The sequence below is a fragment of the Pelodiscus sinensis genome, chromosome 8 (genome assembly GCF_052426305.1).
Source record: "Pelodiscus sinensis isolate ZL-2025 chromosome 8, ASM5242630v1, whole genome shotgun sequence".
Classification (NCBI taxonomy): Eukaryota; Metazoa; Chordata; order Testudines; family Trionychidae; genus Pelodiscus; species Pelodiscus sinensis.
Window position 1 is genome coordinate 4,763,388 of NC_143059.1, and position 20,253 is coordinate 4,783,640.

General features: G+C 54.0%; 1 protein-coding gene across 4 annotated transcripts in view; it reads left to right on the forward strand.

The window, feature by feature from the left end:
- Positions 1–20,253, forward strand: part of WDFY4 (WDFY family member 4) — a 187,578-nt gene that overhangs the window by 87,568 nt on the left and 79,757 nt on the right. For all 4 annotated transcript variants that reach the window (XM_075934641.2, XM_075934642.2, XM_089780037.1 and 1 more), the window contains 13 exons: positions 1,819–1,910; positions 3,271–3,370; positions 4,237–4,442; positions 4,952–5,121; positions 5,378–5,503; positions 5,955–6,116; positions 7,357–7,554; positions 9,003–9,129; positions 9,553–9,710; positions 12,057–12,295; positions 14,820–14,938; positions 16,932–17,117; positions 18,367–18,506. In XM_075934641.2, the coding sequence (XP_075790756.2) occupies positions 1,819–1,910; positions 3,271–3,370; positions 4,237–4,442; positions 4,952–5,121; positions 5,378–5,503; positions 5,955–6,116; positions 7,357–7,554; positions 9,003–9,129; positions 9,553–9,710; positions 12,057–12,295; positions 14,820–14,938; positions 16,932–17,117; positions 18,367–18,506 (2,023 nt within the window). The remainder of the gene's footprint in view (positions 1–1,818; positions 1,911–3,270; positions 3,371–4,236; positions 4,443–4,951; positions 5,122–5,377; positions 5,504–5,954; positions 6,117–7,356; positions 7,555–9,002; positions 9,130–9,552; positions 9,711–12,056; positions 12,296–14,819; positions 14,939–16,931; positions 17,118–18,366; positions 18,507–20,253) is intronic.

Below are 20,253 nucleotides of genomic sequence, written 5' to 3' on the forward strand. Positions count from 1 at the left end.
AGCAATCGGGCAGAAAGGTATCTAGGGGTTATAGTGGACCACAAGCTGAATGTGAGTCAGCAGTGTGATGCTGTGGCAAAAAAAGCCAACATGATTCTGGGCTGCATTAACAGGAGTGTTGTGAGCAAGACACGAGGAGTCATTCTTCCGCTCTACTCTGCACTGGTTAGGCCTCAGTTGGAGGATTGTGTCCAGTTCTGGGAATGGCATTTCAAGAGAGATGTGGAGAAATTGGAGAGGGTCCAGAGAAGAGCAACAAGAATGATGCAAGGTCCAGAGAACATGACCTATGAGGGAAGGCTGAAAGAATTGGGTTTGTTTAGTTTAGAAAAGAGAAGATTGAGGGGAACATGATAGCAGTTTTCACGTATCTAAAAGGGTGTCATGAGGAGGAGGGAGAAAACTTGTTCATCTTGCCCTCTGAGGACAGGACAAGAAGCAATGGGCTTAAACTGCAGCAAGGGAGGTTTAGGTTGGACATTAGGAAAAAGTTCTTAACTGTCAGGGTGGTCAAACTCTGGAATAAATTGCCCAGGGAGGTTGTGGAATCCCCATCTCTGGAGATATTTACGAGTAGCTTAGATAAATGTCTAGCAGGGATGGTCTAGACAGTACTTGGTCCTGCCGTGAGGGCAGGGGACTAGACTCGATGGCCTCTCAAGGTCCCTTCCAGTCCTAGTATTCTAGGATTCTATCCCTTTGGAGGATGATTTCTGATGGATCCCATTGCTTGGATGGTGTCCAATGGGTCCTTCTGACTCTTCCGGAGATGGCCTTTCCTGGGGCCTTCTGCAGAAGATGATTCCAGCCCTCGCTTGCTGTTTGGAGAGCAAGCTCCTTGAAACACAAGACTGCAGCACTCGGCAGGCCCATCCGGTCCTGTCCACAACCACCGAGATGCCCCGGGCCAGCTTCAAACCTCCACCTGGAGTTGAATGAAATTGCTCTGGTCTAATGCCGCATTGCATGCTGGGACCCGCCGTCCCCCGGGCAGCCTCCTCCTCTGCCTTCACCATGCGAGATCTGCCGTGTTGGTAATGGTTTGGACCTGGCAATGTGCGTGGTGGAGGAGAGGCCAAGCAAATAAAGGCAGATCGTGTCCCAGTCTCCCAAGAAAGCAGATAGTGCAGCAGGCACCGAGCAACATTAAAAACTGTGGACCTGTATTAAGACCTGTATTTGCTCCTGGGCCCACCCCCCTCCATCCGCCCGGTGAGCCAGTGGGGGAAAGGGGTCGGGGTGTCGGGGCTTACACCTCTCCCCTAGGCAAACAAGCCAGGGAGAGAGGCTGGGTCTTATCCCGCCCCCTCCATCCTGTCCTGTTCCCCCTGCCCCCCATTCTTGCCCACCTCCCAGAATCAGGGCCTACCCCACCGAGCCGCGCTCTCCCCAACCCGGGGCACTGCTATTCTGCATTGAGGTGTCTGGAGTGTTCCTGGAGTTTGGCATTTTAGTCTGTTGGAAACGCTGCTCCCAGAGTCAGATGCTGGCACGGCTCCCCTTGCTGGGTGCGTGTGTGAGGCTCATCCGTTTGAGGGGAACCGGAAACTGGCATCCTGGCATGAGCAGCGCGGCCAATCCAATACTCCCAGACCCGGTGGTTCAAAACTCGAGGGGCAGCCCCCTAAAATCCCAACACTGGCTTTAAAATTGTGAGTGTTTCTCCACAAGGGCTAGACACGTTGCTTTGTTCGTGAAAGCCGAGGCTGCCACATAATCCCATGACTCCCGGAGCTGAGACTGTAAGAAAATCAACAGCTATCACGAGACTCACAATGCAACGCTGCCAACTAAAAATGGCTCCCTTTTCTCTGGCAGGATTGGATTGTTCCTGGTGTACACTCTGAAGCCCTCTTCTGTGGACGAAAGTCAGATTTGCCCAGATGGCATCACCGATACGCCAGGAGAAGGTAAGGAGATCCCTTTGGAGAACGATTTCTCACCCCCCAAAGGCGGATTCTAAATCAGAGCTCTGCTCGGAGGGGTGGCAGGAAGGGCAGACCCTGGAGGCGCATGTGCCCAAAATGAATTGTTTTGCTGGGTTCTGAACAGCACAGGAGTAGAGAAGGGGGGCAGAGAAAACCCATGTCTGGGAAGGTCTGTTCTAAAGCCAGGTGTGGTGGCACGTCGGGTACCCCCCGATCCTGCACCCCGTCTGCAGCAAGATGGGACTCTGCCAACAGTAGTATAGAAAGGGTTTATTGCTCCTCCACGATACAGCACAGCACAGACGTGATGTGGCATCAGGAGTCCGGGCCAGGATGCCTCAGACCCCTTGGATTAGGGGGTCCATTCTCATCCCTAGACCCTCAGCTAAGGCTACTTCCTTCATGTTTTTCCAGCCAGCAACTGCCCCTTCCCCCAAAACCTGGTGCTGGTCTCCGCCTCTCTCCCTTTGTCTCTCCCCCTGGGAATCCCCTGTTATCCCCTCCGGCTGAGCCTAGGTGTCTGGGTTAGTACACATGTGGGTGAGTCCGTGGGAATCACACATCCCAGCGCAGGGGGACCCGGGTTACAGAGCAGACAGCCCCACCAGGTAAGGAGCTTAGTGATTCATTCCCCTCTCCGGTATCTCACTGGCTGCTTTGTGGGTGCAGCGTTCATCTGCCTGTGGCACCCAAAGGGCCGGTTTTCACAAGTCCCCAGGGAGCGAAATGTCCATTTGGTGGAAAGCACCGTGTGTGGGGGAAAACAATGGTGCGGAAGTTCCCCCCCAGAATTCCAAGGGCACGTGGCTGTTGCTGTCGGCCTGGGGTAGCATTCACGTTGTTCTGGCGTTTACGTTGGTCACGGAGACAGGCACTATTTCAATGTCTACCCCACGTGTCTGACTTACTGCTGGGAGACCCAGCCACCCAGATCTCCTGCTACTTATCATCCTGTACATGGTCCCAGGGGCGATCTTACAGGCTACAGCACATCCAAGCAACAGAATACGTGTTTAGAGGAGGAAAAATGCCTCTGCAGTCATCTCTTCCAGCCTCCCCTTGCACCCAGTCTAGAGTTGTTCCTTACAGCTGATTCATTATCCAGCATTTTGTCCCGTCTAGTTTTAAACATGCCCTGTGATGGGGCGGTGGGACTAGAACTCAGAAATGACTCATGCTTACAGTGACAGGATCGCCACTGCCAAATATTCACACCTGCACCACTCCGCCCAGCTAACGACCAATGATATTTGCATTGGGTACCAACAAGGCTGTTCATCGAAGTGCTGCAAACACGAGTTTTGTCTCCTCTTGACTTTTTATTTCCTTCTGATTTTTATAGCCCTAAGCCAAACATCTGGGAAGACAATCTGGCTCCGAAATCAGTTACTGAAGATGCTGTTAGACGTAATGTGTTCCGACAAACTTCATCTGTCCTCTGAGTACGTAGGGCCATTCGAGGGTGGAGCGGGCGGAGGAGGGACTGTGTCTCTCTTGCGAGTTCCTTTCTCTCTGGGTTTGACCAGAGCTCAACGTCCGGCTAGCATTTATGAGTGTCGTCAGCCATCAAGAGATTGGAGGAATGTATCATGTTGGGAGATTTTTTTCCAGTGAGGTATCTGAGATGTAGAGTGGTAGCCATTAACCAGACAATATTTTCTTCACGGTTACCAAAAGATAGACCAGAGAAATTGTGGATTCTTTATCAGCGCTGTCAGGGGCAAAGAAATCGAATGTGCCTTTCGAAAGCAGTTTCATTTCACAGAGATTACAAATAGGACAATGTCTTAATCCTAATCCCACAGTTATTGCATCACTACAGGGCAGAGTTAAGGTTGCCAAGGTGTCTTCATTGTGGATTTGCATGCGTTAGCATGTTGGGATTTCTTCCAGGTTTAAATCCTAGTTTTGAATTTCCTGGGTTTATAATGCTTGGGTCCTGAGCATTCCAGCATCCCTCAAGGGGGTTTTACCTAAACTACTAAGCTATTCACCTTAACCTCGATTCCATCTTGATGTAGTTTGTCTGGGAATAAATAAAATTGGGCCTGGCAGAGATTAGATTGCTTGATGTCTGTGCACAAATAAGATAATTAATCTCCTTAACACCAGATTGTGGGTACAATGGAGCCTAAGTGATTTAGGAGCCTAACTCAGTTGCACCGTCCTCAAAAGTACGGGAATTAGGTATCTAAATACCTTTCAGAGTAAGGGCCTAAGTGAATTGGGAGACTAAAGTCTCCGTTGTGACGGAGGCTTGTAGGTCAAGTCTTCACCGTGCGTCCTTCTTCTGCCATGTTTCTCCCAGGGCTCAAGAGGAGACGTTCCTGGCGCTGGGGCCTGACTGGTTCCTGCTGTTCACCCAAAGCCATCTGCACCCCAGCACCGTCGTGCTGGGGGTTAAGCTGCTGCTGCACTTCCTCCACAATCCCCCGCTGCTGAGCAAATTCAAGGAGGGGGTGGTGGCCGGGCGCTGGGTGGAAAACAGCTCCACGGGCCTGGATCTTCTAATGGGTACGTCCCAGAGGGGAGACTCGCTCCCCAAATAGCCGCGTCCGGGGAAAACTCTGGTGCAGAAGCAACTAGGCAGGGCTCCCTGACCGCTCCCGTAGCAAACCTCCCATTGACGTCACTGTGAGCTGCGTATGGGACGAGGGCCGGGAGAGGCCACCTCCATTATACTGCAGGCCGGGGATTCCAGACCAGGAGTCCCTGGGGGAGGAGACGGTTTGGTCGGGACCGTGCCGGAGGTCAGATCTGGCCCCATCATCACCTTCCAGGCCTCCCACCTAGTCGGGGCGGGCGCGTGTGGAGGGAGAACGTCATGCCGTGCGCGTGAGAACGGCGGGTGGTTTTCTATTCACGTCCGAGACGTTCTTTGAACGGCTGGCTCGTGACGGGGAAGACGATGGGATGGTTGGGGCCCCAGAGCACGGACGGTCCATCAGTCATCCCTCTCCACCGCTCCTGAGGCAGGATGGGAACGGAGATGGTCCAAGCATGTTTTCCTCCTTCGCTTCCAGGCAATTTGAAAAGCGGGCCCTCCCCGCCTGACTATGGCCCCTACCTGGTTTTCGGGCTCACGGTGCTGAAAGCGTGTCTGGCCAGTCACATTCACCTCCCCAAAATCTACCTGCTGGTCTCTGGGCTGTTCCTAGGAGCCCCCCACTGTGACCCACCGGAAGCCGTCAAGGTAAAGCCCCCGCAATGGCCAGGGGCGTGAATGAGGTTGGTCTGGCGTCTTTGCTCCCTGGGATCCCCAAGCAGGGAGAGGCAGCCCGACAACATGCCCCCTGGGCAGCCCAACCATCCAGGACTTGTGGCGGCCGCGGCTGGGTGTGGAAAGAGAGGGAACCGGTAGGAGGCTGCGGGCTGCTCTGAGCGCTGGGAGGGTGCAGCCGGGCCCCTGACAGGAGCCCTCCTCCTCGAACGGCTCTCCCTCCTTCCAGGCAGACCTGGACTCCATGCTGCAGTGGCTCCTGCAGACCCACCCTACGGAGGGCGTCCTCAAGGCCGGGCTTTGCCCAGAGGCAGCGGTCCTGCTGCTGGAGATGGTGAAGGCCACGGTGAACAAAGTGAGCAGCCGCTGGGGCATGGCGGGGGGGGGGGGGGCTCTGCTGGGGAGCCCACGCGTTTTCTCCCCGAGGGGGGAGAGTGCAGCAGTGAGCAGCGAGCTGATGGCCACCAGCTGTCGGCCTGGCCGTGTTGTCATGGCTACAGAGAGAGCACCTCTGTGCATCCCGCCAGGGCCGGATCCTGGCCCCCCAGGGCACCTCTGGGCCCGGCCGGTGCCCATTCTGAGCGGTTCGCGCTGTGTTCAGGCTCAGGAGAGGGACACGGGGATCTGAGCGATTTGCTCCAGGGGCCGCAGGGCACATCCATGGAGGGTGTCTCCAGCTCTGAGCGTGCCGGGGCCCTGCAGACCCAAGGGAAGGGGCGAGAAGACCAAGGGGCGCTGCGTGAGCTCCGCTGGGCACCCGCGCAAGCGAAACGCTGCCCTGACGGGACGGGCCTCTCCGTGTTCAGCCCTTCGCAGGTCCAGAGGGCTCCTGGGAGGCGGCCTATCCGGGCAACGTCATGCAGTTCCTGTGTCTGATCTACCACAGCTACCCCCAGGACCCGGTGTGGTGCTGCTCCGACTTCCTGCAGGCCCTGGCCAGCGTCGTCTTCCACGCGGGGGCGCCCCAGGTAAGCGGCAGCCCAAGCCGGCCGCTGGCACCTTCACGCCGGCAGTCTCGGCGCGCCCCCGCTGACGGCGACGTGGCTGGGGCCGTCCCTCTGCACTGCCGGCCTCCCTGCTCCCCCTCCGCCCACCAGGAACGTAGCCTCTCCCGGACTCCGCAGCCCCACTCTGCTGCCAGCCGACCCCCCCGTTGGGAGGGAGAGGGTTAACCATGCTTCGCGCATGTGGCAGCCCCTGTCATCTGAGGGCTCCCTGGCACCTATTGTCATTGCCAACCGCCTCCCCTGGCCCTTTCCCCAGGCTCCCAGAGGATGGGGGGGGAAGCCAGCCCTCCGCGCTGTGCTCCGTGCAGCTCGCTCCCTGCCCCCCGCCCACAGAGCCACACGGAGCGCGCTGTGCAGCACTCCAGCGGCGATTTAAAGGGCCAGGAAGCCTGTCGCATTAACCTCTACACTTTTGCTTAGCAGTTAATCGATTAATCGATTGCACTACGACATCCCAGCCGCTGGGTGGGCCTGCTCACCTCTTAACACCCTGTGGCCCAGGCCCCGGGGGGACTGGCACGTGTATGAATGGTGGCTAGCCAGGATGGGCGGGGATGGTGTCCTGGCCTCTGTGTCTGGGGCCGGAAATGGGCGACAGGGAGGGATCCTGTTCACTCCCTTGGGGGCCCCTGGCATTGGCCACGGTGGGCAGAGAGGAGACTGGGCTGGATGGGCCTTTGGTCTGACCCAGCCTGGCCGCTCTGATGTACGAGGCACCACAAAACGCTGCCGGGCATGGCCCTTCGTCCCGTCGGACAGCCGAGGAATCGGAGGTACCGAGAGGTGACGGACTTGTCCACGGACACGCTGATGGGGGGGGTTACCCAGCAGGGTGGAGGCGCCCTTCCCAGCGCAGGGAGAAGACGTGCACGGGCAGCGTGGCTGCTGAAGCTGGCCACCCCACACCGGCCCGGCCTGACCTGCTGGCTCTGCACCCCGGCGGCTAGCCCAGCCCCTTGCAGCTGCACTGCTGTTTTCGTTCTCTCTGGCTGTGCTGGGAAGCGCCCGCCTGCCTGCTGGGCTGGCGTGCTCCGTATGACACAGGAGCCCAGGAGTCGGGGCTCACGCTGCCTCGTGTCAGCTCTCCAAGCACGTGGCTCCGTGGTGGGGACCAAGCACGAGTGAGTGGTGTGAGCAGGAGAGGCCATTGTAAAGGCAGGCAGTAAGCCCCTGAGTGCCACGGTCTGCTCTCTTTACGCAGGCGGGCAGTGACGACGTTTCGCCCCTCAACGGTCCAGCTGCCATTGAAGCAAACAGCTGCCTGGACCCCCCGGCTGCTCCACTCCCCCTGCACCCTGCCAAGAAGCAAGTGTGGGATTTCCTGCGCATCCTGCTGATGGAGAGTCTGCTCAGCATGCCGGTGCACAAACAGGGGCACCCCTTCGAGCTGCTTCTCGAGGTCTCTCGGCACGGCCCTCGCTGCTCCGAATCGGGGCCCCGGGCGAGGGAGGGCCACACAGGAGATGTCCCGCAGGGACACAGAGGGGTCTGCAGCCCACACGCTCCTTTCAGGTTCCCCAGGCTCGAGACGGGTGGGACCAGGGACTTTGCTTTGCGGGGTATTCCACGGTTTCCAAAACGTTCCCGTTCTAAACCAGAACAAAAATGTTGACATTTCCTACAAAAACAACAACAAAATAGAAACATTTTTTCTCCGGGTTTCCCACAAAACCAAAAATGTTTAGAAAAGCTTTTTTCCCCCCAGGTCAAGAGAAACATTTTGTTCTGGGTTTGACCTGAGAACACCGGAAAAAAAATAAATTAAAATGACGAATTTGGCTACAAGGGTTTTCCAACCACAGCAAAACGTTCCATTCTGAAAATTCTGTCAGAATCCGCCGCTTTGACTTACCCCACGGCTTTGTTCCTTTTTTCAGTGAGACGTTGCTGAAATTAGCACATTTTCAACCCCCTTCGATTCTGACAAAACCCTCATTTTTCATCCAGAACCCCAGCAACTTTTAACCAAAAAGTTCTGAGCAGTTCTGCTCTGAGAAGGAGTTGTCTGGAGTCCCTCCTTGCAGGCACCATGTAACCGATGGGGCTGGATCTCGAATCTTTGCCATCCAGCCAATGTGATCTGAGATTGCCCTGGACTGTACCTGGCAATCCCGACTTGGCTGGGACGGATTCTCATCTGTGTATACAGTAATTCCTCATTTAACACTAGAGATGTGTTTCTGAAAATGTGCGTGCTATGCGAAAACGTGCTATACGGGGTCAATTTTCCCATTAAAAATAATGGAAAAGGTGCGGGTTGCGTTTCAGGTGGTGGTGACAAAGTCAATTTTTTGTTGGTGCTGGTCATCAACGTCAACATTAGACCTCTAGCAACACAAGTTGCCGCGGTTTGTTAAAACACAAAGATAAACACGTGAGTGAGCGGAGGAGCGCTGTGACCACGTGTATTCATCCGCTCATTCATATTACCACTGTTTTCACCAACTTATCCCTCCACACAAAGTAGTCCGCCGCTTGCTTATTTTCAAAAGCGACAAGTAGTCCTGTAGCACCTTCCAGACTAACAGATGTTTTGGAGCATAGTCTATAAGGGGCTACAGGACTGGTTGTCGCTTTTGCAGATCCAGACTAACACGGCTACCCCTCTGGTACTTGATTATTTTCGTGTTATTTCGGGGATGGTTGTGTTATTCAAAAAATGATCCCTAAAAAAAAAATTGTGCTATTGCAAAAACGGGTGAAGCGGGCACGTGTTAAACGAGTAATTACTGTATTGTCCTAACTCCACTGACCTGGATGGACTTTGCATGGGTCAAGGCTGAGCAAGAGGGTCAGGGTTTGCTCCCTCCTGTATCCCGGTGCTGATGGCTTCATGTCGTTGTGCAGGCTTCTGCAGAAAACTCCACCACCGAGCAGAAGAGACGCTTCCAGACAGAAGTCTTGCTTGCTATTATGGATCTCTTCCATGTGATCAGCGAAAGGGATGGGAAACCCGGCACCTCCAGGCCGAGAGGTGAGCTGTGGGGTTCCACTCGTCAGCCAGATAGCGTCGGGATTGGGGCGTCTGGACTCACTTGGGAGGCTGAGGAGCGCCCGCTGCAACATCGGGCTGGTGTCTGAGCCTGGCAAGCAGCGTGGGGCATTGAAAGTGAGCAAGTGCATTGACACGACTGTGTTTCTGCAATGTGACTGGCGGGCTGCTCCTCCTATGTCCCCTGCTATACGATAGATTAAAAACCAGGCATCAAGAACAAAGCCCCAAGGGGAGGCAGTGGGGTCGAGTGGATAGAGCCGGTTTCAGGGGTCGTGGGTTTGATAGAGCCCATGGGTGGCCCTGTGTCCCCCAAGATCCCAGCCGGAGCTGGCCCAGCATGACAGCTGGGGAGCTTCCACGCCAGCCTGTGACAGAGCTGTCCCCCTGTTGCGTCCCCTACAGGAAGCAGTGACCCTCGGGGGGCGGCGGAAGTGGCCGTGCCCACGCCGGTGGCGAATGTTGCCTATTTCACGCAGAAGCTGGTCGAGCAGCTTTACAGTGGAATGTTTGCCGCGGAGCCGAAGCAAATCCTGCTCTTTGTGGCAGAGCAGATCGGGTTGGTAAGTGGGGCTCTTCCTTCCGCCAGTGTCGGTGTGTTTTGATGTTTCTTGTGTCGTGCTGGCGCGGCGATTTGGGGATTCACCACCCAAAGGGCCTGCTCGGGGGCCGTTGCTTGCTTTGCGCTGACCTCAATCAAAGATCAGAGCCCCGTGGTGCAGGCACACCCAAACAACCACAGTTCCTGCCCTGGGAAACCCAACCTCACTTGCTCCTCCTCCAGTTTTCAACGCATCTTTGCAAAAAATCGTACCCTTTGTCATGGAGAAATTTTTAAAAAATCAGGTTTACGAGGGGTCGCCGACCTGTGTTAGTCTGTTTCAGCAAAAGCAACAAGGAGTCTAGTGGCACTTTAAAAACTGGTAAATGTATTAGGGAAGAAGCTTTCGTGAGGTACAAATCACTTCAGGCGCTTGAGGAGAAAAGAAAGAAGGCAGGCATACAGAGATGGGAGTGTGACATCAGCGCTAATTCGAGCGGATGTGGCTCATCTCCACTGTCTCTTTTCTGGAAGCGTAAGGAATAGAGCAGGAGAGGACTGTTGAAAATTATTTAAGGAGCATTCTTGGCATTTAAAACCCAACCAGCATGGGCCAGATTTTCCAGCACTCAGCCAGATTTTCAAAGAGCCTCGCTGCCATTAACTACGGATTTTTCCAAATTGTCTGATGAGCTCAGTTCGTGTTGACCGTGTGGGTTTGCTGCTGGTGCTGATTGCTTTGGAAAATCAACCCCTAGACATCTTGAGGATTAGTCAATCCTGTTTCCGTTGGGATTTCACCTCTCTTCCTTGATTTGATTGTTTTTCCCTTGGCACTGATCCCTCATTCTGGAGCTTTCCCGGTGCTGGTCAACCCAGAAATCCCCAGCCACGCAAACCGCAGGGTGAAAGTGCCTTCGAGGTGCACTGCGTATGACACAGCTAGTTACTGCTGCTCAGCAGTGGAAAGTTTCGGAATTTGCAAGGGACTGTCTGTATTTCTGTCTCTTGCCTGGTGCCGGAATGGCAGCAAGAAATCATATCTAATAGTATGGAGCAGATTGCATAGAACTCCAAGGATGTGTGTGTGAAATTGATATGCCCTTGGAGTTAGCATGTCAATTTCACCCACCCGCATGGAGTCACCTCCTGATTGCCCCTTGTGAGCTGCTGTGAGACCCAGAGCAGAAAGGAGAGACCTGTGTTTCCCCAGAGTGCAAGGGCTGTTGTGGGGCTACGTACCTATGTAAAGACCAGGCCAAACTGGGTCCTCAGACTAACAGAGAATTAAACATTGGACAAACGTCTCAGACACTTCGCCAAAGGGTCAATGCCCACAAAACAGATATCAGACAGGATCACAAAGAAAAAACAGTTTCTTGCCATTTCAACCAGAAAGGACGTTGTCTCAATGACTTGATTACCTGCATCCTGCTTCAAAGACCTTGTAAGACTTCACTTCAAAGAGAATCCTCTGAACTGTCATTCATGCTTAAATTCAACACTTTACACTCAAATTTGAATAAAGACGCTAATTATCTTACCCATTACAAAGATAGCTTCCCCAGTTATCACCTCTAATATCATTAGCTCACAGACATTTACCTTCCCCCCCATCCCCCTTCTGTTCTGAAATTTGATTTGTCCTTTTCACATGTGTTCATTTTTTTAAAAATTGTATCCTTTGGTATATATGGTTGTGACAATTTTCTTCCACTATTTGATCTGAGGAAGTGGGTCTGGCCCACGAAAGCTCATCACCTATTAAACCATCTTGTTAGTCTTTAAAGTGCTACACAGTCCTGTTTTTTGTTTCAGCTGCACCAGACTAACACGGCGACATTTCTACCACTATTTAACAGAGAATTAGTATGCACAGGAGAGTAAGTTACACAGCGACAAGTGGATCCGAGCCTGCCTCTGAGAACAACTGCACTGGGGTAACTTACATAAGGGAACTAGGATACGTTACCGGCAGCCGCTTAGACTCCCTTTGATTCACCTCGGCCTATGAATCGATGCTTAGGGGGTGCAATTTTCAGCAGCACCTGGGTGACTAGGGGGGTGAGTCCCATTGAAGGACTTGGAATTTTGCTCCTGAGTCACTTAAGTGCTTTGAAAATCGCACCGATAAAGACCCTTCTTCCCCACCAAAGACAACTCCAAGGGACACAAGGAGCGTGTCTGCGTTTAAAGGCTCCTGCTCTTTCACGGGGCCAGATTTGTGCCTGTGGTGACTCCAAAGATGTCGGGGGAGGGCTGGTTTTGTCTGGCAGAGCTTAAGGGACATCGATGGAGAAGTGGAGCGGAGGGGAAGAGGATCTTGTGCTAACCAGGTGCCAGATCATCTCGTGCTGTGTTTTAACAGGTCCTGGAGAACCCCTTTCCCCAAAAGGACACTGTCATCAGCACCCTGTACAGCAGTTTAAACCGCGCCATCCTGTATTGCCTCTCCAAGCCACAGCAGTCCCTGCCGGAACAGCGGAGTCTCCTGAACAGCCTCCGTGTCCTCCAGGAGCAATGGGACATCATCTTCGCAACGTACAACTCCAACATGAGCTTCACCATCTGCCTCCTGCACTGTCTGTGTCAGCTGAGCTCTGGGAGGTACATGCGCTGCGCTCCGGGTGGCTTCGGAGTAGCTTTGTCTGCTGGGATGCATCGCACTGGGCGGTGCGTGTGGAAGAGGGGAGATTTCACATGCTCTTTCAAGGTCACGGCAGCACGTTCTCTGAACTGTGGAAACAGAGCACTCCGGGCCTGGAAGGGTTTGGGATTTAGGATTTTAGATCACCGGTCCAATCTGATAGACTGGGGCTACATGTGTAATTGCCTGTCTGGGCCCACAGCTCCCTCCTGGCTTGCTCGTCATTGAGATTACTAACTCAGCACACAGTCAACCTGTGGAACTCCTTGCCAGAGGATGTGGAGAAGGCTAGGACTTTAAAAGGGTTCAAAAAGAACTAGATAGATTAATGAAGGTTAGACTATTAGCCAGGATGGGTAGGAATGGTGTCCCTAGCCTCTGTTTGTCTGGAGATGGATGACAGGAGAGGGATCGTGTAATGATTACCTGCTGTGTTCCCTCCTCTGGGGCATCTGGCACTGTCGGCAGACAGGATGCTGGGCTGGATAGACCATTGGTCGTTTTTAATATGAGAACATACTTCCACAAAAGGGGTAGGAGTGGGGGAATCTATCTGACCAAAGTGTCACACAGGTTGTTTTCATTGAAAAGTTTTGTAATTTCATTTTCACCAAAGACAAAAAGATATTTTAAAATGTCAGGATTCTTACGAGAGCCAGAAAGGTTTTCAATTGAAAATGGCATGCTTTGGTGAGAAAATTCAGTGTGGTTAAAAAAACCACACAACAACCCCCCTCCAAAAAAAACCCCACCCCTGATTCTCGTTCAAAATATGTTCTGATGGAACAGTTTCTACTAGTTATATTGCCAGAGTCTTAGCTGAAAATATGCACAGTGATATGGATAATGGACGTCAGATGTTCACAATGGCACTCTTGATTTAATTTCTTTTAAAGTGATGAGTAAATCTCCGTAGTGGGTCCAGGAAACACTCAACGAATCTGGATGCAGCTAACCCGTTTAAAAGCTCTTGCAGCTCAGAACTTGGGCTAGAAATTTCACAAGAAAGAGCTTTTTGCTCCTCTGTTGGCTCTGCCCCTTCCAGCTGATGAGCAGAATAAACATTTGCATCTGACGCTGAGTGAGAACCGAATGTGGTAGGTCGCTGGTGTGGGCACGAGGATTTTGTCCTGATCAGGGAACGTTTTGCTGCAGGGCAACTTAGATTCACAGGGAACTGAGCGGTGGGGGAATTTCTCTTTGGGTGCGTCCACACAGCAGGGCTACACTTGAAATAAGCTACACAACTGGAGCCACGCTAATTGTGTAATAAGCTCCAAGTTGAAATAGCGTATTTTGAAATTGGGAACATCTGCACAGCACTTATTTCTAATTAGAGCACTCTTCCTCCGACTTCATAAGAACAGCCATACTGGGTCAGACCAAGACTATGTCTACACTGGCGGGTTCTTGTGCAAGAACGACCGTTCTTCCGCAGAACATCCGCACTGCCCGCCTGCTCTTGCGCAAGAAGATTTACAGTAAAGTGTGGTAAGAGAGGGCTTCTTGCGCAAGAGCTATGCGCTTTTCTAACAAGTGTAAGCCCTCTTGTGCAAGAGCTCTTGCACAAAAGGGCAGTGTGCACGCAGCAGGGGGTTTCTTGTGCAAGAAAGCCCTGTGGCTAAAATAGCCATCAACGCTTTCTTGTGCAAGAGTGTCCACACTGCCATGAATGCTCTTGTGCAAAAGCACATGGCCGTGTGGACGTGTTCTTGTGCAAGAACCCACCAGTGTAGACACAGCCCAAAAGGTCCCGCTAGCTCAGTATCCTGTCTGCCCACAGTGGCCAATACCAGATGCCCCAGAGGGAGGGAACACAACAGGGAATCCTCACGTGATCCCTCCCCTGTAACCCACCTCCAGAGAAACAGAGGCTGGGGACACCATTCCTACCCATCCTGGCTAACAGCCATTTCTGGACCCAACCCTTACTCCTCGTACAATGAGGATTACAGGAGTCGGGGTAACAGTCCTCCGGCAGGACATGATGTGGAAATCGCTGCTTGTGTGTAGACACGGAGGGTGTTCTTTCCGAAGAACGCCCGTTATTCCGAAATAATGCTGACATGCAGACATAGCCTTTATCTGGTAGGTGGACAACTTTTCAGCCGACGCTGTTGGCAGAATCTGTGTGTGCGACTTCTGCCGTGTCCACTGGGTGGGTGTTTCTGGTAACAGCGCATCATCTTTTGTGACATGGGTGGCAACGTTTGCTGTAAGCTCATGGCCAGCGTTGTAGGGGAGTGACATAGGGCCAGCTACAATATTTAGGCCCGAGGTCCCGGTAGAGGCGGTTGGGGCAGGCTCACCACTCGCAGAGAGAAACGTGACACCCACAAAGGTCACCGCTGCCTGGGGAAAGTAAATAAAACAGACCAGATGAGTCGGAAATCCCCGGTGCGTGCAGCATCCGTGTTCCTTGCGTTGATGGGACTCGGAAAGTGTCGGGGTGTCTCATGCCGCCTGCTGTTCTGTTTGCTCCAGCTACCCGGAGGGGTTTGGAGTGGATGCAAAACCGCGCCTGGCGTCCTATCGCCAGATTTTCCTGGCCCACAGCGAAGAGGAGACAGGGAGAGAGGACAGTCTCCCTGCTCCCAGCGACGGTAATGTATGACCCATGGGATTCCCCGTCCCCGGGGGAGCATGACAGGGAGCGGGTCTGCAGCAATTTTCTGAGCAGCTCCGATGAGTGCTTGGATGTAAGACAAAGGAGGGGTCTCTCTAATACCCTGGGAGCCGCACCGTTGCCGCTACACTGCATGTGGCACTGGGAAGAAAGCGAGCTTGGGGAGGGTTGCCAGGTGTTTCTGGTGTTCTTGGATGGAAGGCCGGTGGGGACTTTTTTCCCCTGCTGCATTTGGGCTGGGGGAAAATGTGGAGTGTGGGAATTTAAAGGCGCAGTGATCTTTTTTTTTCCCCTCAACAAGTTCGGTGTGTCCCCCCCCCCCGGCTTTTTTTTGCTCAATCAATTCTCCTCCCCCTCCCTGCCATGTTCAGAATTTTCTGTGAAAGTATCTGGCAACCCTAATCTTGGGCTGAGTAGCTGCCTCGGTGGCCTGGTAGGAAGAAGAATGGTAGATCTGCTGTTGGAGAATGATAGAAGCTTGTTTCACCGCGGTCCTAGTGCCAGTTCTCATCCTGATCCCTGCTGGAGGGAGCTGGGTGCTGGGTTCCCTGCCTCTCACTGTAGGAATAAGGGAGCGGGTCTTTCTGTATCGCCTGGGCTGCCCACATGTGGGCCTTGGAGCCCACAGTCTGGCCCAGCTGGACAATCCAGATCTGGTTCAGATTGTGCCTGGACGGGGAGGGTTTGGCCCTGGGGCTTGGGGCCAGGTGCCTGTGTATTATTTACCTGCAATTGTTACGTCTCTCTGTTGCGGATCAGGGATCTGAAGCTGCGTGTCAGGGCCATTTCATTTAAAAGGCTCCCTGTGCTGCAAGAGCCGTTCCCAGCCCTTTCCCCAACCCTGTCCATTCAGACCAGCCTCCCCCGGAAAGCCACCCCCTCCCAGCACAGGACAGGGGCTGCGCTGGGAAATCAAGCTTAATTAAAATTGACATTTCGGAACCCCCTGCTGTCAGCTGCCCTTGCTCCTGCAAAGTGGCAGCCAGGAGAACAGGGCACGTGCCAGTTTCTCACCGTGGTCTAACACTTGTTGGCGATCAAAAAGGAGGTTTCCCAGGGGTTACTCGAGCTCCCTTCCTCCTGCTCCGTTCGGAGGCCAGGCAAGCGGCCAATGCTCTCCACAGAGCCCTCCCACAAGAGATTAGTGTCCAAAACTACGCTTCCGCCCACAGGCACGCAGCCCTGGGAGCTGAGCGCTTGGACGGCCACCCAAGAGAGATCCAGCTGCCTTCCCAGCTGATTAAGAGCGCCCACAGCGGACAGCATGCGTTTCACAGCATGCGTGCACATCCGCACATGCCTTTTGGCACATAAAATTTATTACGCACCTGTGTGGGAAATATTAGAGGGAACATTGCACGCATCCTTTATGGGCGTGGATTCCTGTTCTTCTTAGATAACCACGAACATCCACCCTTGCCGGACTTCTGGCTCTTTCTAGGAGTTTTCCCTGCATTCTTCTCTGCCTTAGAGAGATGCTCCGTTTGTTATAGTCCTGATCCAGTTGGCCTGGTTTCTAGAGTGAGTCAGCAAAATAGCTCTGCATCCCCATGGGGAATGTCCAACCACAAAGCCACGGTTTTAAAGTCCTAGGTGTGCGGCTCCCAACCTGCCAGGAAGCCACGCACCAGACAACAAGGATTAAAACATGTCCTAGATGCTTTCAATGTTATATATAAGATGCTGAGTGTCCACAGATCAGGTGCTTTTCCAGATCAGTGCGTGATGGGCCAGCTGTTACTCCCACCGGTGTTATTCTAGGGGTTAGATATGGGGGAAGAACGATCCCCTCCCCCCCCATAAGGGAGCGAGTAGTGAAGCTAAGAGCCTTTGCAGATAGTGAGCAAAATGGTGGTAATCTAGAGTCACTCCCGATTGGCCCTCGCGGAACCGAGAGAAGCTTTTGGCGCCTACGCTACTGACTCTGCCTTCACAGGGTCATTCCTCACGGGCGACTCTTTGGCTTCTAGTTCAGCAAGAGATTCTGAAAACTGTCGACGTCGCCTGGAGGCAGCTGGTTTCCCAGAGGCGGCAGGCCCTGGAGGACACCTACAAGATGGACCTCTCCGTGAAGCCCGGAGACCGAGAGCTGAAGATCGCGGAGATCACGCCGCTGTGGGAAGAGACGATGACCAAGGCTTGGCAGCACTTCATAGGTCTCTGTTCTTTCCTGGAGCGCTTACCTCAGAGAGCAAAGGCCTTGCAGGAAGCTTCCGGATTCCTGGAAGGACGCTGCCCCCTCAGAGAGAGTCTCCCGGTGCATGTCCCAGACACTAGGGGTGTAAAAGGTTACCCAGTAAGCATTAACCTTACCCGCATGTTTATGGGGTAACCAGTTAACTGGAGGGCCAAGCTGGGGAACATCTCTCTTCCCGCTTGCCTGGGGTGCGGCGGGGCTGCCTGGCCAGCAGGACCCCTGAGGGTTAACCGGTCGAACGATTAAAATTAAATCGTTTAACATTTTTCGTGGGTATTTACACCCCTAGTAGATGCCTTGGGTCCTCACTCGGGTTTATTCCGTCCGGAGCTAGACTTAGAGGGATTCGCTCCCGCAAACCAACCCTTTTACACTGCTCCGGTGAGGTACAGGGACAGGGCCTTGTGCCACAAGGAGCTAGGAAAGGTTTCTCCTCGTGCAACTGAATAGCACAGGGCTCCTCTCCAACGGGCGTGAGTAGCGCCTTGGCCACATATACCACTGCCGTGATTTTGAGCGGCTCCAGGGTTGTAGAGCGGCCTTGAGGAAGCCGCTGTCAAGCAGAGCTCTAATGTACGGCCTGGGCCATGTTGGCCTTCAGAAACGGCTCTCAGTCCCCAAGGCACAAAGCCGCCATCGCCTCCCGCCCCCAGGGATAAATACCAGACTAGAACCCCAGCCAGGGCTGGGCAGAGCCCCAGACAAATCTCCCCCATGGACATTTGGGAGCCAGCAGCTTCTCTGCCAATGGACGACTCTGCCGTTCCTGAGCCTGAGAAGATGTTTCTCTCTCCCCAGAGAGCGAGGCTTTGAGGCGTTAGGTTAATTTGCCTCTGGTGCCATCCTCTTGAGGCCCAGGAGTTTACGCCAAGGGTATAATGGACCCATGAGTTAGAAAGAAAGTAACATGGGCGGGTTGGTGGGATGAGGTGGGGCTTACCCCAGCCAAGCGAATGGAGATGCTACAATAGGCCTTTGTCTTAGTGGCCATGTTTGGCCACTTAAGTGTGGTCTGAGGTAGCACACAGTCCATCGGCAACCGGGCCTGAGACTCACAGGCCGACGCGCGAGCGTGAGGTAGCACAGGTACAAAGCAGATGGAGTTCCTGCCAGAGTGCAGGGTGTGTCCTGCAGACACTAGCCTGCCACGCATGCGCTGGGCCTGGTTCCACCTTTATTTTCTAAGCTTTTTATTTTCTGGTTTACAGCGTCTGAGAAAAAGGCTCTCCACAGTAAAACGTCACCCGCCCAGTCCCAGAGCAAGCACAGTTCCTGGAGCGAAAGCTTGTCTTCGGCGATGAGGCTGACGCCTGGCAGGAATATAAAAGAAGCAGTGTGCAAATCTGAGGTAACTTCTGTTTCCCTGTCAAGAGGCTATGTTAGCCACTCGGAAGCCTGGGGAGGCTAAGGAAGCAGTTAAGGATGGCTGGGTTCAGAAGGCATTAGCTAAGGTTGCCAGGGGTGTTCTCCTATGAATCACATCAGTAATTGGACAATTATAGGCGTCTGTATATCTGTTACGATTTCTTTCACAGCTGTTCAGGCTAGAAATGACCACTTGTTTGACCTCCTGAATACAAGAGGCGCCCATGTCTGAGAGTTGACTTCTAGGCTCTCCTTTCCTCTCAGCAGAGCTGGCTCCAATCCTGGTTGTTCTTAACCTCTCTTTATTAAATGGCTTTACATGATTAAGTCTCTCGGTTAGCAAGATGCTTAACCCCACTCCTTAGTTTAGCCCTGTGATTAGTCCCGGGGGTGTAAGGTTGGGCGGGTGCAAGGGGGCCTACGTGCAAAACATAAACCCCAAACGATGCCCCGTTAACGATGGCTGCGCATGAGAAAGCAGACGTACGCAATGCAGCCGAGCCCTGCTGTGGGTGCTGGGCGTGTGTCTAACACCCATCTCACAGCAGAGCAGGAATACGTCGGGCGACATGTCGAACCAGAAAGACGTGCGCCTTGCGGCACCATAGATATTGCCCGCTGAAGCCTCACGTCTGCCTTTCCAGGCATGGGGGCTCTGGGGGAGGACATACGGCCACGGGCGAGGGACTAGCCTGGAACTGGAGATCAGGGTCAGTTTCCTGCTGTGTGACATGGTACTGGAGGCCCCTTCTGGGGAGCTGGGCAGACTGGGGGGAGGAGTGTGCATCCCAGGCCTAGGGCCAGATGGGGTGCATGTCGCTCCCCAGCTGCCCACAAGGAGAGCCCGGCTGTCCATGTAGCTTCCCCAGGGGAGTGAGTCTGGGTGAGCTGGGATTGGCCCAGAGTGTTCGCCGAGTGCTCTGGGGAGCAGCGCTGGGGTCCTAGCGCCCTCCATTGTCCGTACCACCACTATCGTTAGGGTAAGAACGGCCAGGCTGGGTCAGACCAAAGATCCGTCTAGCCCGGGGTGGGCAAAAGGGCCTCCGTGGGCCAAATCCGGCCCGCCAAGTGTTGCATCCGGCCCACAGAGGCCCTGCTGCTCCCCCGCCCCCGGCCAATTAGGGGAGGGGCAGAGCGGAGGAGGCTTTGCGTGTTCCCCACCCCCAGGCCCTATTTGGCCTAGGGGCAGGGGAGGATGGGAAGTCTCCTCCCACGCCAGGGGCATGGGCACCTAGAGGAAACGTGGGGGGGGGGGGGGAAGGCACTCCCTCGCCTCCAGACCAATCATTGTCTGGGGGTGGGGAACCCAGAAATATCATGGCCCCGCCCCTTCCGTGCGATGCCCCGCCCCTTCTGTTCGATGCCCCTCGCCTTCCGCTCGATGCTCTGCTCCTTCCTGTGCAGCCTGGGGCCACTTCAAAAATTTCCAAAGTGGCCCCTGGCAAAAAATTATTACCCACCCCGATCTACCCCAGTGTCCTGTCTGCCGACCGTGGCCAATACCAGATGCCTCAGAGGGAGTGAACAGAAACAGGGAATCAGCAAGCGATCCCTCCCCTGTTGCCCATTCCCAGCCTCTGACAGACATCTCTACCCATCCTGGCTGATAGCCACTGGTAGACCTAACCTCCATGAATCTATCTAGCTCTTTTTCTAACTCCATTAAAGTCCTATCCTTCACCTCATCCTCCGGCAAGGAGTTCCACAGGCCCACCATGCGCTGCGTGAAG